The 15,214-nt window shown below is 52.5% G+C and overlaps 1 protein-coding gene across 1 annotated transcript in view; it reads right to left on the bottom strand.

Annotated features, from left to right (window-relative positions):
* Nucleotides 1–3,620: 3,620 nt before the first annotated feature.
* The window catches only part of LMNA (lamin A/C), a 60,492-nt gene continuing 48,898 nt past the window's right edge, over nucleotides 3,621–15,214 (bottom strand). Inside the window, exons 7-12 of the mRNA XM_077841664.1 lie at nucleotides 14,179–14,392; nucleotides 13,316–13,423; nucleotides 12,519–12,638; nucleotides 12,156–12,251; nucleotides 9,420–9,686; nucleotides 3,621–5,637 (exon numbers count right to left, since the gene is read on the bottom strand). Coding sequence (XP_077697790.1) covers nucleotides 5,611–5,637; nucleotides 9,420–9,686; nucleotides 12,156–12,251; nucleotides 12,519–12,638; nucleotides 13,316–13,423; nucleotides 14,179–14,392 — 832 coding nt within the window. The 3' untranslated portion in view covers nucleotides 3,621–5,610. The remainder of the gene's footprint in view (nucleotides 5,638–9,419; nucleotides 9,687–12,155; nucleotides 12,252–12,518; nucleotides 12,639–13,315; nucleotides 13,424–14,178; nucleotides 14,393–15,214) is intronic.

The following is a 15,214-nucleotide window of genomic DNA, read 5'->3' as shown; positions in this document are numbered from 1 at the left end:
CACTGAGAAGCTGTCAAAGGAGAGCATGCCAGTGGAAAGACAAAGATGTGTGCTACATGTGTCACAGGGAGAAGTGTCCCCTTAGCACGGCAGTCTCCAGGGCTTGCTGTCATAGTCACGTATAATACAGTAGATTTTGCTTATTGGCAGCCCCTTGGCTTCCAGCAAGAAGTTGCTATTGTCTGGCGACAAGTGGAAGGCAGGTTTGCAAGACAACAACTGGGGAAGGAGGCACTGAAATGTGCCTTCCCTGGCTGCAGCCTTGCAAACCTGGCTTTGGGCAGGGTGGCAGTGGGGAGGGGGCTGCAGCCTGGGTGCCAGGGCTTTCTATGGGGCATGGGGGGGGTCTGTGGGGCTGCACCATACCTACCCCTGTACTCTCCGGGGATCGGGGCTCAGCACGTCCCAGCTCTTCCTTCCCTGTGTATAGTCCCCGGTGATAGCAGAGAAATTCCCCAGACTCCATTTTTGTGTCCCTAGTTTCCATTTGATATAAGAAGAGTCACTCCACTGATAAGCTCTGGTAACCCCATTAAACGTAGGCTAAAGGTCACATACCAAAAGTCAAGTTGGTGGGAAAAAGAAAGTGGTAAACGACGACTGACAGATCACAACACCGTGGGGTGAATAACGGTTGCAGGACAGGTTTCAGCAGCCGTGTTAGTCTGTATCCACAAAAAGAACAGGAGGACTTGTAGCACCTTAGAGACTAACCAATTTATTTGCGCATAAGCTTTCGTGAGCTACAGCTCACTTCATTGGACAGTAGCAGAAGTGATTAGAAATTTCTGACAGGGCAGTAGAAAGGGCAGGGTGTCAGCGGGCAGCTGATAGTCAAGGAGGGAGATGCAGGGACCTAAGGCGAAGACAGCTGGAGAGAGAGCAGACAGCTGAGGAGTTTGTGGAGGGTACGCATGGGAGGGGGGTTGGACAATCCCTGGGAGAGGAGCTGTCAGAGAAACAGCAGCACCCGCAGCAAATGTAACGAGCAGCAACAGAGGGAGTCCTGCCAGCAGAGTAAGCCTCTCCGTTACAGTTATAGTAGAGTCAGTCTAAGTGTTTGTACGTAATTGCGTATGCCTGGGTTAATGAAGATGTAGGTTCTGTGTGTTGATTGTAAAAGGAATTTATGTACGGAAGACAAAGTACAGTTACGAACTGCTGTCAGTGTCTTGTGACAGACTGGCCACCTGTGAGAAGGCACAGCCGCTTGGAATCATTTTAGCTGTATGGTTATTGTGGTTTGGGATGCTCTTGAACTTGGAACCAGGGAACTGTGGGGCGGGGGGATAGATTATTGTTGTATTAGGGGTTGGTGTTTGCACCAGAAAAAGGTGTCTTTGTTTTGGAAAGAATACTGCCGGTGTCAATCATTTATCGGAAGGCTGTATCCGTGTCCTCTGGGGGTAACACAGCCGAGCTGTTCTGGGGAGCCCCTGGCAAGCCCCAGGTATTTCCATAGCCACGCTGGAAACCCATACTTTAGGAAAAACAGACTGGTTAGTAGGTGAGGTATTCTGGGGGGGGTCCCCAAAATCTGCTTTTTAGTTAACACTCGGCAGGGCGCAGCCAGGAGCGTGCAAGGAGAGGTATCGTTCTGCTCCAGCTTCCAGGCTGCAGGCCCTGCTCCCCGCTACTGCCCTGCCCACAGCCGCCCCTCCCAACCTGCAGCCCCTTAGCTCCTGCACAGTCCCTGTATAGTAGCTTTGCCGGGCGGCAGCCCCAGGGGGAAGCGCTGAGCACCAGCGACAGGCGGATTTGCAGGGCTGCCGCCAGGGAAGGCACGTCCCCGCATTTCCTTCCCCAGCCACAGTGCTGCCAACCTGCCCGCAGCCAAGGCCTTTCTTAAAAAACATAAGCTGCTAATAAGCTGCAGGCTGTTGCCCATATCTGAATCTCAGTGCCATTCATGGTAGTGGGAGGGGATTGGGTCCCGGCCCTCTGTTGCCATTAACCGGCAGGTGCTAAGATCAGGATTGCTATGAAGCAGAATCTGCTATAAGGATTATGGTATCTCTGCCTGTAGGTAAAGATGGCCATCACTTCCCATTAGAAGTCCCTGCTTCCCATTGCTTATAATTTTGCTGTAACGGGGATTGGGGCAGAGGGGGTGGCAACTACGGGCTGCAGGGCCACAGAACCGAAAAGACAGTCCCTGCCCCAAGGAGTTTCCAATCAAAGTCTAAGAGGAGAGCGAGCAGATGGGTGCAGACAGACGGGGAGCACAAGGAAACGACGAGCCAATATGGTCAGCGTGGTAGGCTGTGGTCTTTGCCCACCAGCCGCCTAACCCTTGTCAATGTTTTCGCAGGCCTCACGGCAAAGGAGATTTTGAGGGGAGTTCTGAAGGAAGATCATGGGTAGGTCTGTGGATGGTTACAGGGAGCCTGTCCCAGGTGTGAGGGGCGGCAGGGGAGAAAGCACAAAGGGGCTTGTTAGAAAATGTAACAAGGAGGCGTGGGGGCTGGGATCATGGACTGATGGAGGCAGGCGTCGACCTTTCAATGCCGAATGAGAGATGACAGGCAGGGGGGGGAGAAGTGGTGAAGGGCCTTGAAAGGGAAAAGATACCAGCACACGGCTTTAGTGTAGCCAAGGCCTCACTGGTCAAACTTGGCCGTGTAGACCAGCCCAGTTTATGGCAACAGGAGCTTTAGTTTTAGTGAGAGTCTCTTCTCTTCTAAAGCTTGGCTGTTTAAGATGCTAATTGTTTTAGACTGTTTGGGGGATGCCCCTGCCAACCAATCCTGGAAGAGAGAAAGAAGTCTTCAGCTTTTGAGAAGTGGAGTTTGTGGGAGGGTCCTGAAACCTGGTCTACACCTAAAAGTTAGGTCAACCTTCACACCCCTGAGAGATGTAGTTAAAAGCCAACCTAAACCCAGTGTAGACACTGGTACGTCAGTGAAGAATTCTTCTGTTGACCTAGCTTCTGTCACTCGAGGGGATAGATTAACTAGAGTCAGACTTGCTGAGAAACTCGGTGTAATCAGCGTAGCCTGGAAATACCCTGGTCAGGAGGGAGACACACGTGGGTCTCCACCTAAGTTCCCTCTAAGCCGCTTGGCAGGATATCAAGGGCTGCACAGGTGGGGAGAGGCACCTCTCTCCTGGCCCCTGCCCTGGAGCTGCCGCGGCCAGGGAGAGGCGCCTCTCCCCCGGCGCCCTCACACCCTTACACTCTGGCCTAGCCCTGAGCCCCCTCCCGCACCCCAAACTCCTCACCCCCAGCCCCAACCTAGAGCTCTCACCCCACCCCCCGCACCCCAACCCTCTGCCCAGTCTGGAGCCCCCTCCCACACTCCGAACCCTCCTTGGCCCTACCCTCACCACACATCACCTCCATATTGGTGCACATAACAAAATTCATTTCACATATGGATGTAAAAAATTAGGGGGAACATTGGTCTCCACCCGAAACAGGCGACAGCCGAGGAGCCTGGAGCCCAGAGTGGGTGACCCGGCTGGACCACAGGGAAGGAGAATACCAGTGCAGTTGCATTGAACTATGGCAACCAGTGCGCTATTCCACTATCCCCCTCCTCCCCACTTCATGGGGTGATGTCAGAGGTGCCCCTTGCATTACAAACGGCATCTGAAATAATGAGAGGACACAGGCTGGATAGGTTCTCTGGTGTATTGATTTTGGAAAACAGAAATATTGCAACATTTCCAATTAACAGTACAAGGCCTTGCCAGATCCACCTACAGCAACCAAACCTTAACAGTGACAAAGCCGGGACGTCCCCTGTGGAACAGAGAGCGGCACCCAGCAGAGTGGCTCAAGGTGGGTGACGCTGAAGGGAGGTGGCGGGGCAGAGGACGGGCGCTGTAGTGGGTACAAGCCTTGGCCAGTGGTAGCGGCTCCACGACAATAAGATCAATAGATACGGGGATTGCGGTGGTTTTATTTTAGTGTTGGATTTTAAAAGGCAACACTTTGCCAACACAACATTGACTGGACAACTCTACGCTACTCTACTCTGAGCTGCCCTGGGCTCCCCCACCCGGCTATGGTGGAGGAGGGGCATGCGGTGGGCTCAGACAGTGTCATGCAGGAAAACAAAAGCCACTGAGCACAACAGGACAAATGGACTGGATGGATCTTGTTGAGCCGTCTTGATCCATCCCGGGCTCAGACAGGCCTCCAAAACAAATCAGTTAGTGTAATACAGAGTGGAGAGGAGACCTGTCCTCCTGCAAACCATGTGAGCCCCCAATTCCTTACTGGACTTGGGGTCTGACCCTGCCCCCCAGTGTGCCCCCCAAACTCCAACTGAAGTCAGCAGAAGGGGTGGGGTGTAACGCAGGATCATACCTGCAGTGGAGAAGAAGCAGCTAGTGCAACCGTAATCACACACAGCATAGCCTCAGTTGGTGACAGTGAGTTCCGGTAAGGCAACGGGGGTAGGCAGGCTTCACACCAGCTGAGGATCTGGCTCACGTTAACTGAGAATAAACCCCACAACCCAACCTGCTTTGCTCAGCCTCTTGGAAACCTTAAAGGTCGCTCTGGTCAGGGCTGGCGTCGATATCTGGTCCCACGCTTATAACAAGCACATTCCGAAACTGTCTCTCTTTCTGTCTCCCTGATCGCTCTGCCCTTGGTCTCTGAACTGGATCCTGGGCTATCAAGCTCTCTAAACCGGGCTCCTCGTTCCTCTATCATCTCCCTTTCTGATTAAGCTCACCCAATCAGTATCACCCTTTAAGGCACAACTTGGCTGCCTTTAGAAGAAAAAGAAGTGTAATTGAATAACAGCAGTACAGTACGAAAATTAAACTCATCAGCATCTCCCATGGCTATAGCAGTGCAGCAGCTGGTCGGGGAACAGCAGTTAAGCAGAGGAAATGGGACAAAAGGAGAGCGCTTAAAATAATGCCCCCATGCGATTAAACAGAATGTGAAGCTGACACAGAGCTGTCAGTGAGAATCAGGCCCACTGGGTGAAATGTACCAAGGTCTTTTTTCCGCAGTGCTCGTAAGTTACAGTTCCATCCACTGGAAGGCCCCTTCCCACTGTAAAGAGTGACGTAAAAGGGCCTTAGCGTATATGAGAAACAGGCCTGATGATTCTTCCTCCTAAAGGATTCTGGGCCTGAACCAAAGCTCACGGACATCAGCGTGAGGCCCACTGACTTCAAGTGAGCTTTGTCATCGGGTCTAAGTGCATGGTTCTGAGAGCAACACGGCCCCTGGGAAACAGCGGTCAGCATTTCAGCTCTGGTGGCTTTACAGCAGCTAGTCTTACATAGGAAGCTTTGGCCAAAAAATACATCTAGAAAGCTATTAAACGACAATCTTTCTTTTTTCTTCCCTTCTCTTTTTTTTGGTAGCCACAATTCTTTCACCTCTTTGGTTTTAGTTTTTAAAAAAATTTAGAAGCTGAAAAAGCTTTTTTTGTTTTATAGAAATAGACTTTTTCTTAAAAAAAAATCAAAGCATCTTTTAGCATTTTTATATATATATCTATATATAAAATTTCTGCTGTAGAAAAAACACAAAAAAAACCCCCTTTGTTTTAAAAAGGGGGGGAAATGGTTCTCTAGCCTTGGGCGGGGGGGAATAGCATGATATGGCAGGTTGTCAGCAAGGAGAGCACCCTCTGCTGGTTACATGATGCTGCAGTTTTGAGGACCCTGGAGGGAGAAAAGAGAAAATAAATAATTGTTAACGTCTGTTTGCTTCAGTTAAAGGGGAACAGCAGTAGTCATCAAGAAAGTCTATTGCTAAGTACGAATTACTACATGCTGCAGGTCCCTGGCCCCAGTAGTTCCATGAGTTCTGACTTAACAAGTGACTCCTCTCATTGATTTCATTGGTCTGGCTGGAGGAATACCTGCTTCCGCTTCTGGACAGTGACAAAATGCTCGACAGTTGGAACCTTCCACGAGCCAGATTTCAAGGAACAAATCAGGGACCTAACTTTTACGGGTAAGCGGACTTTGCTTTTCAAATCCATCCCTAGCTCAGGAACTCAGCATGCCTCTCATAGCAGTATTGGAATGATCCCATAAGTATGCCCAGAAGAACACATCACCGGACATTGGCATTACCAGGAGGGATGAGCTGGGGTGCGGAGAAGAAGCGCAGTCGGGAAAGTAACTCAAATGCTTTCCTGATGGACTGTTTTTTTCTCTAAATGGACACCCTATCCAAAATTCTCAATTACTGAGCGACACACTGGTATCTGGGGGGAGGGACAGCTCAGTGGTTTGAGCATTGGCCTGCTAAACCCAGGGTTGTGAGTTCAATCCTTGACGGGGCCATTTAGGGATCTGGGGCAAAAACTGGGGATTGATCCTGCTTTGAGCAGGGGGTTGGACTAGGTGACCTCCTGAGGTCCCTTCCAACCCTGATATTCTAGGAATCTTCACTCACGGATATATTTTGCTTTCCTCCACCAACTCTCTGTATAACGTTTTTCATGAGTAATGTACCCGAATGCATAGATGCTAAATATCTAAACTGTATTCTTAAATTCATTCACCTACATTTGGGTTATTGCTGATTATGCACTATATGTACCTTATGACTTTAAAAACAAACTTTGTATTTGTGAATAATCTAAGCACTATACCCAGATGTACACACACAATTCTTTTAACATTAGCTTTAATAAAAGTTTTAAATCGGTTAAAATACTCAGCTCATATTTTAAGATTGTGACCCTTTAGGGCAGGGAATAATCTTTTCGTTTTGAATTTGTACAGCACAGAATACCCTGGGGTCCCGGTCCATGAGCAAGTGTACAGTAATACAAATAATAATAACGAGTGCCTTTCATCCATATCTCAAAGTGCTCGATGATCATATAAAAATCATTCTCCCCATTCTATAGATGGAGTCTCTAGAACATTAAATAGTTTGAGAATTAGTGGTAGTATATTAGAATAATAATACTGATTAGAACAGTATTAATTTAATTAACTATTAAAATGTTACTACTAATGATCTATAATGGTGGAGTATTACAATACTCAGATACTAAGTCCTCACATTTAGTTTTGGAGTATTATAAATACTCAATTAGAGCATTAGTAGAAGTAGAATTCATTAGCACTAGAATATTATAAATACAGCAGAACCTCATTTATACGATCTAATGGGGACTGGGGTGAGGTAGGATAATACAAAATGTGGGCTATCTGGAGAATGGGTAAGTGTGAGGCCGTCACAGGAGAGGTCACCTGCTTCTGGACCTGCGAGCGCTGGCTGTTGGTTAACACGGAGAGCTGGACAACCGGGGCTCCTCTGTACTCCACCGTTAGAGCATAAGCAGCAGCATAGTACAAACACAACACTTCTGAAGCAGATGTCATCCACGGAGGTCAAGGGACTTTACAGAGAGGCATGGCAGAGCTATTGAACCGACTGCACAGCTGGGACACTCAGGCACAGAGCAGCTAAGGGACTTGCCACGGTCATGCAGGGAGACATGGACAGAGCAGGGGACAGGACCCATGAGTTCCCCGTTCCCTGCTTAAGCCACTGATTTTTTTGTTCTTAGCACTAAGGATGGAAGCCTGGTGCCTGGATTCCGACTGAGACGGGGAGGGGACACAGATGCATTTCTATGTACATTTCAGAGGCGGGGAGGACCTAACCACTTGCCCTAAGAGAAGCACCTTCCATCAGAGACGTTCAGCTGAAGGCAGCCTGGAGGGGGCCATGGGTTTAGTCAAGAGAAGGCTGCCAGGAGGGGTGTGCGAAGATGTGGGCAGCTGAGGGGAAGCAGCAGCAGCTGCCGCCAGGAGATGGCGAGAGGGGGAAAGAGCCAGGAAAGGAACCGAAGCGGGAGATGGAAGCGGGTATAAAGATCCCTCTGTTAGAACGATGACTGAGGGGGAGGGTTCAGGGTTCCTCCCAGGAGCCGGCAGCTGGGTTTCTCACTCAGATGAGCCAAGCCAGTTGACTCCTTGGTGCAGGTTTTGCCCCCCTGCTTCGGAGTCCCAGATAATGTGAAACTAGGAGCCACAACTCCCGGCTACTGGCTTCGTGGTGGCGATGCTGCCAGTGGGATCCTCAGTGGCTGGCTCAGGGGGTTGGGAGGCTTTTAACTTGCCAGCCCAGCTAGCAGGCAGCCCTGGAGATCTGAGCCACTGGCCACCTGACTAGCCAGTAAAACAGCCTAGGGGACAAGCCAGAATCAAGAGTGGTGGGGAACTAGGGTCTTAACCCTACGAATAGGGTCCTTATCTTGAATGTTCTAGGTATAATTAACATCGTCATCCTTGTACAAGGTACAAACCATCATGCTTCAAGGCATGAGCCAGTCACTGGCTGCCTGGGTAAAGAAGAAACATCTCCCATAGCCAGGCAATTCCATGGGGGGCGGGAGGGGTCTCTTGTACTTTCCTCGGAAGCCACTGGTCACCCTAGGAGACAAGCCGCTGGTTTCGATGGACCACTGGCGATTCCCACAGTTAAGGTGCGTCATGGGCCCCTCATGTCAGGGGAGGTCCCTCGGAAGCAGACGGCTCAGAACTCCCATATTCTGAAGGACCCTGGACAGTCTGGTTATGGACAGACGGGCCCATTCGGAGGTAGCGCTGACCTGGATGGCTACAGTTTGGGCTCTGCTGCAGGGGGTGTAGAACTGATTTGGGGCCCCTAAAGGGAGCTGGTGATTTGGATGTAGCCTCATTAGCCAGGGCTCCTTGCTCTGGGGAATATTTCTCTGGATTTGACAAGTTTTCTGTTGCAGACCCAAATACTGCAGCTTCTGCCTGGAGGGCTGTAAGGCTCTCTCTGATGAGTGGGGGTGCGGGATCCTTCCACATTCACCAGCATTGCGCACACACAGCCAGCAAACCCTGCAGTCCTCACTCCAGAAAGACACTTGTTTGCTTGTGTTGGAGTTTGGCCCAAGTGAGGACCCTGGGACTGGGGGCAGTGGGGCATCGGAACTGGCTGCAAGGGGCCTCTGAAGCTGGTTCACAGCAGCAGAGATGGGATCTGACTCAGAACACTCCGGCCTGAGGAGCCACCAGGTGCACAAAAGGGGCCTGAGAGGAGGAGCGCGGGCGCAGCTGGTTTAGCCGTGGGGGAGCTAAATCTGGGTCAGTAAATCCATTTAGACCATTTCACAGTCTGTTCACCTCAGAGATCTTCAGAGAGGAGCCCTCACCAGATCCCCATCCACAAACTACTCGTGTTTGTAGCGGGAGCCGCTAGAGGAGAGAGCTGGATTTTGGCTTACTAAGTGGGGGACCTGTTTGTATTTAGAGCACATGGATCCTGACACAGAACTGGCCCTAACCAGCGGGCAGTGTGAACCGAACTATGACAGGGTTCCACCAGCTGGAATTCCCAGTGGGACCTTCAGATGAGCGAGATCCATTAGCCTGGACACTCGGCTACCTTGGGATTCCCTTGCCCCAGAGAAGATTCCCTTGCCCCTTTCTTCTCGTGCACTGACCTGACTGCGTGGGTTGGAGTTACCCAGGATGTAGGACCTGGTCACCAGGTTTTCCCCAAGGCCGCTGCTGCCCCCACCAGTGCCCCCAAGGGAGCGGTAGCTGCGGGTGATGGTGAGGCTGGAGGCGGACGATTCCGAGGACATGGAGCCAGCCGCGACGTTCTGGCCCCCGCTGGCTTTCTCTGCCGGCTGGCCACAGGTGCTGCACACCACAGTGCGGGAGCGCAGGTTGTACTCGCCAGGATCCCCTGTGCCACCGCAGTGGGCCTTGAGGGGTGGGAAGAGAAAAAAAACGGAGCTTCAGTACTTGATGGAGCTTCCTCCAGGGCCAGAGGCCCCCAAGAAGATCAGAGTGAGGAGCGGAACTGATCCCAGGACCAGATGAATCAGCTCGAGGGTTTAATGAGCGCTCCAAGGAGGCAGAGCCCTAAGGCTATTCTCAAGCTCCACCCATCCCACCCGGCTGGAGCCCCATGGCTGTGTAGGGGTCCCCGAGAGGAGGCATCGGCCTTTCCTATTTTCAGATGGGCATCAGAGCTGGCCAAGAACCTCTTTGCCGTGGCAGGGCTGGATTGTGCCCATCCAACACCCAGCCCAGTCTTGTGATCGGTACTTTGGGACATTGGACCCCAGCGGATGTTCTGCCATTGCAGGATGCTCATAAACCATGGAGCCCTGAGTCCATGGTGATGGGTGCATTAGAAGAATCTGAATAAAATAGAATGTGTCGTTTGGAGGAATCTCTACCTGGGGGTTGTGACCTCCCTGCCACTCCCATGTTGCTGAACGTGGGGGCAAAGGGTACCGGCTAGATGGTGGTCAGTGTATGATAAATGGTTGAGAACCTCTGGAACGGACAAACTCCTACTGAAGCCAAAGGGAGCAACTCACACCCAGGATGGGCAAATGGGCCCCCAAAATAGCTGGCTGTGGGACATGTGGTGTATTCCTGCAGTCTGGTCTAGACACTGGTGCTACTCCCTCTTGTCATGCACGTACCCGACTCCTGCTAACAGTGATGGGAGCTGGATTTGTGCATCAAGAAGGGAATCGCATCTCTCTTGAGCCAGCAAAGCCCTTTGTATTGGAGGAACAACACCATGGCACTCAAATTTCATGTCAAGAACACCTAAGACGTAATTAAGTGGTGCAGTCCCTGAGCTGACTTAGTCACACTTCGGACCACTCCATATGTAGATCCAGGGTGAGGTGATCCGAGATAGGCCCCAGGATGTAAGATTCTGATCTGGTGAATTTGCAGGGAGGGGAGGGGTAGTTTGGAGTCTGTTCTGGTTTGGCGTCTCAGTGTGAGTCCATCCCCGTGGTATCAGAGCACTAGGGTTTTGAGTCAGACCCACCCAGAGGATACTCAGCAGTGGCGTGATCACACTATGTGAGGACATGGGGCCAGTTTGGAGTCGATCTGTTGCTTCTTTCCTCTCCTTGTCATGCCTGGTTCTTCTGCACCAATAACATGGACAATTCAGTGCTTTGAAGACATCGAGGGCTGTGTCATTAGTGGTTTGCCTATAGTTAGCACCCAACTAACCAGTCCTGTCTATTCCTCAGCCCTGCCTCTGATGGCCAAGCCAGGGATTGGCCTGGGGGGAGAAATTTTTATCCAAGCCCATCCTGAACAGCTAACACCCCCCCGTCAAGGGTTCAACATGGCCTGGGTGACTCTGCTTTACGGTAGGAAGCTCACTCCTGGAAGGAATTCAGTCCTCAAAACAAACGGGTAATGCCAGCCAGAAGGAGATCCTGGCTCGTTTCTCTGGGGCTGATCAATATTCATCCGGACATGGCTGGTTGGATCCAGAGCAATGAAATATAAAAGCTGATCATGCACGATACAGTCCCAGCTGCACCAATCCAAGCAGCTGAAAGCTGAATCTGACACCATCCCCTAGGTGGAGTTACTGAACCCTAGACCTCCTGTCTGGTACGCGCTGGAGGTGCTTCTGTCTCACGCCCTCTTAGATAAGGGACGTTGTATGGGGGAGAAGAACTGAACACGCTTCTAGTTGGGCACCAGCCCATCCTCTGTTTAATGAAGCCATCCGTCTGTCACCGGCCCCAGATTAGGAAGGACACCTTCAGCTCTGCAGGGAGGAGAGCAAGAGTCCAAGAATGCACCAGGGGGGCTAAAACCACAGCAGCCATCGGGATCCTTGGACGCGTTTCGGCCGTCAGCTGCTACCTGGCAAAGCAGAGGGCATCAGAGCAGCCCTCTCTACAGCTTGGTCCCCACCAAAGCCTGGATCGTTCTCCAGACGAAACCCTGCGTGCTTCAGGCTACGGGCTGGATTTCAGGGCTGATCTTCACGGTTCCAGCCTGGAAGCTTATTCTGCCACTCCTCCATGGGGATGATCAGAGCCCTTTTGTTCGAGATGCTCCAAACGAACCCACATCCCCCATCGTCAGCTCGATCCCTTCATGCAGGTGCTAGGAGTGTCTCCATGTGCAGAGATAATCTCATGCAGTCGATGGAGAGCAGTTTGCTTCCCTGACATTGTGGTTGGTTGTTTTCCAGCCAGGTAAGTCACAGGGCCCTTCCCCCATCACCTCAACTCCCTGCTCCCCTGGGTCTGGTCCTGGAAGGTGCAGGATCAGTGCATCCATCAGCAGGAGGGGGACTTGCCTAAGGTCACCCAGCAGGCCAGCAGCAGAACCAGATCCTGAGTCCCCTACCCACTGGATCCTGCTGCCTGTCCCTGACAGAGCATGATACTTACATGGTGGTGACGGTGGTGGACGCTGACTTCGTCATCATCATCCTCCTCATCGTCATTGATGATCACCGTGCGCACCAGCTTCCTCATAGCCACCTCCTGGAAGGGAGGGAGGGCAAAATCAGGTTGCAGCTACACCTGCCAATATCCCCCTTAGCTCTATGGCTCAAATGAAAGATCACCCTAGGGACTTCCAGCCCGCAGATGGCAACAACACACGAGGAAGAATCAGATCCGACTCCACTGGCCGATGCGTCACTTTCACCTTCCACCCCTTACCCATCCCTCTCTTGCATCCAGCCCGAGCATGTTGCCTCGAGACCTCTAGCCCCCAGCTGCCACTGTCCCAGCCCCCTGGAGTCTCACCTCTCCACTGGAGTTGATCAGGGCGGTTCGCAGGCTGTCTCCAGAGCCCCAGGAGCTTTGGGCCTTCCACACCATGTCAGTGGGAGGGCTATGGGTGGCGCCAGCTCCAGAAGCCCAGATCTAAAAAGGAACACACGAGAGATTGGTAGCACCTCGTGCCAGTGGCATCCGCCTAACCCTAATTCCCCATGTGGGTCTTTGCGCCTGTCCAGCGGCTGCTCCACAAAAGAGGGTAAGAGTCTACTACAGCTGTTAAACACAGGAACGCCTCTGATTGCTCGTTCCAGGTTCAAACCTCCATGCTGGACTGCTGAACCAGGGTGGGGAGCGTCACTGCCCTCTAAACTGCAAGGAACGGAGGCAAGGGAGATGGGCTGAGAAAACCACAGGCAGGATCTGAATCTGCAGCGGTACCACTTCCGTCCCAGATGGCAGGAATCCCACACGAGCTGCTGCCGGGGTGCGATTTCTGCCATCCCAAGCTGATCTCCGGCAATGTCAGCAGTTCCTGCATGCAAAGGGGAGATCTGGCCCCCCTGTCGGAGCTTTGTATCTCAGCTAGAATCAAAGCTGCAATCCCCCATCCGTCCCCAAGGAGGAGCCCTATGGCCACTTTACCGAGGGGCCTGGAGGTGAGATGCCTGTGCACTTAGAGGGGCTGGGTTTGCTCTGCTCTTCAGGAGCATAGGACCTGCTGCTCTGTCTCCCCGGGGCGACTCCAGGGTGACAAACGCCAATTGAGAACGGCGCCTCAGTCACCCTTCAGTAGCCCCACGCGAGTGCAGTTTGTTACTCACCGTGACCACCTGGCCGGCCTTCAGGGTGAACTTGGGAGGGAAGCGGTAGCTGATGGGGGCCTCGTCTCCATTCTGACGCTTGATCTGCCAGCTCCCCATCGCCTGGTCCTGCATAACAGAAGGCAGAGGCCTTGAGAAACCGACCTTCAAGATTGTTCCAGTTTTGCCTCCCCTTAGCTACAAGTCCTGTGGTTAAGGGACTGAGCTGGGACTCTCCCACAGACCCTCTGACCGTCAGCAAGTCACCTCACCTTCCTTCACCTCAGTTTCCCCATCTGCTTGTATCCCTTTCCCTACCCTTTGTCTGTCTTGTCTATATACACAAAGATTTTTGGGGCAGGGACTGTCTCGCACTCTACATGTACAGCTCCCAGTACAGTGTGGCCTAGTGGACAGCGCACCAAACTGGACTCAGGAAACCTGGGTTCTACTCCCAGCTCTGACACTAGTCTCCTGGGTGAGCTTGGGCAAGTCATGTCCCTGTTCTGTGCCTCAGTTTCCCCATCTGTAAAAGAGGGATAATGACACTGATCTTCTTGTAAAGAGCTTTGAGATCATCTGATGAGATCTGCTTTTGTTCTAAAGCACCCCAACGCGATCTGAACTGTTGAAATGCATCCACCTCTGGGGGGGGGACACAGCATCTATCTAACAACACACAAAACAGAACAACACTCGGTTTACACTAGGAATTGTCTCTACATGTTAAGTCTCACAAAAATCGCAGCACCCTTGGTCTGCACAGTGGGTTTAGGGCCAACCCGAGGGGAAGGACACTCCAAGAACTACGTGGTTTCCCTTCCAGCTATTGACCCATCTTGCCCTTGCTTAGGCATGACCAGCATCGCCACCAGAAAATCTACCTCGTTGGACTTGTTCCTGAGACGGACAAATTTCCCTTCCAAATCAACCTCTTCCACGGCCACACGACCGCTGGTCCTCGCATGTTGGGAGAAGCTCGTCCGGCGCTCCCCGTCCTCCAGCTTCCTCTTCTTGGAGGAGCCTGGTGTGGTGGAGTGGCTCACATGGATCCTGGAGCCCCGCTTCTGGGAGCTGGGACTTGGAGACAGCCTCAGCCTTGGGAGAGAGCGAGAGGGAGTGAGTGCGGTCTGGGCCGCTGCCTGGACCCTTGAGGGCACTGGCTCCGATCCGGGCCCGGTTAGGAGCGCTAGAGGGGACAAGATCTCATGGCTGCTTGGTGACCTGCAGACAGAGGCCACTACTCCATGGGACATCCCCTGAAGGACATGTCTCCATCACAAAATCCCTCCCCACAGCTTCCCCCAACCTCTTGGCAGAGACACCAAGGGCCAAACAGCTTGTGGTGGATGAACAATGGGGCTGGGAAGTCCATCAGCAGGGCGGGGAGCCAAGCGCAGCCAGATGCTGCCTGTTTCCCAGAGAGGGAGTTCAGCCTCTGGGGCTGTCAGTTCCACACATGCCGGGGTGCTTACGATAATCACTGACTGGAGCAGCAGGAACCAGCTGCCCTTCCCAGACCCCCAGCATGGCTGCGGGGATATAGGCGACTGCAGGAAGCTCAACTCAGTCTCCATTCCTGACCAGTCCACCACATCCCGCTCTAAGCCACCGGCCTCCCTGTCCACCTGAGCTCCCAGATGTGCCCCCTTCCCTCACCCACGCCCTAAAATCCCCATCCCTGCCTGGATCCAGGCTTGGCACCTGACTGTCCCCTGCATCTGGGAGGCTCCAATCATGGCGGGTGGGAACAGATTTTGTGACTGGCTCCTGTCTCTGTAACAGGCTGGGCCAGCACCCCTCCCCACATTGGGGCAGGTGGGATTGAGGCAAGTTGCTTGGGTCCATATCCCACCCCCAGTCGGCCCATCACGGCAGCACCAAACCCCTTCACATTAGGGTCAGGTCAACATGACCAGG

Source organism: Eretmochelys imbricata, chromosome 24 (assembly GCF_965152235.1).
Source record: "Eretmochelys imbricata isolate rEreImb1 chromosome 24, rEreImb1.hap1, whole genome shotgun sequence".
In the NCBI taxonomy this organism is placed as follows: Eukaryota; Metazoa; Chordata; order Testudines; family Cheloniidae; genus Eretmochelys; species Eretmochelys imbricata.
Note: the sequence above shows the minus strand (reverse complement) of the source record. Positions and strands in the feature narration are given on the sequence as shown.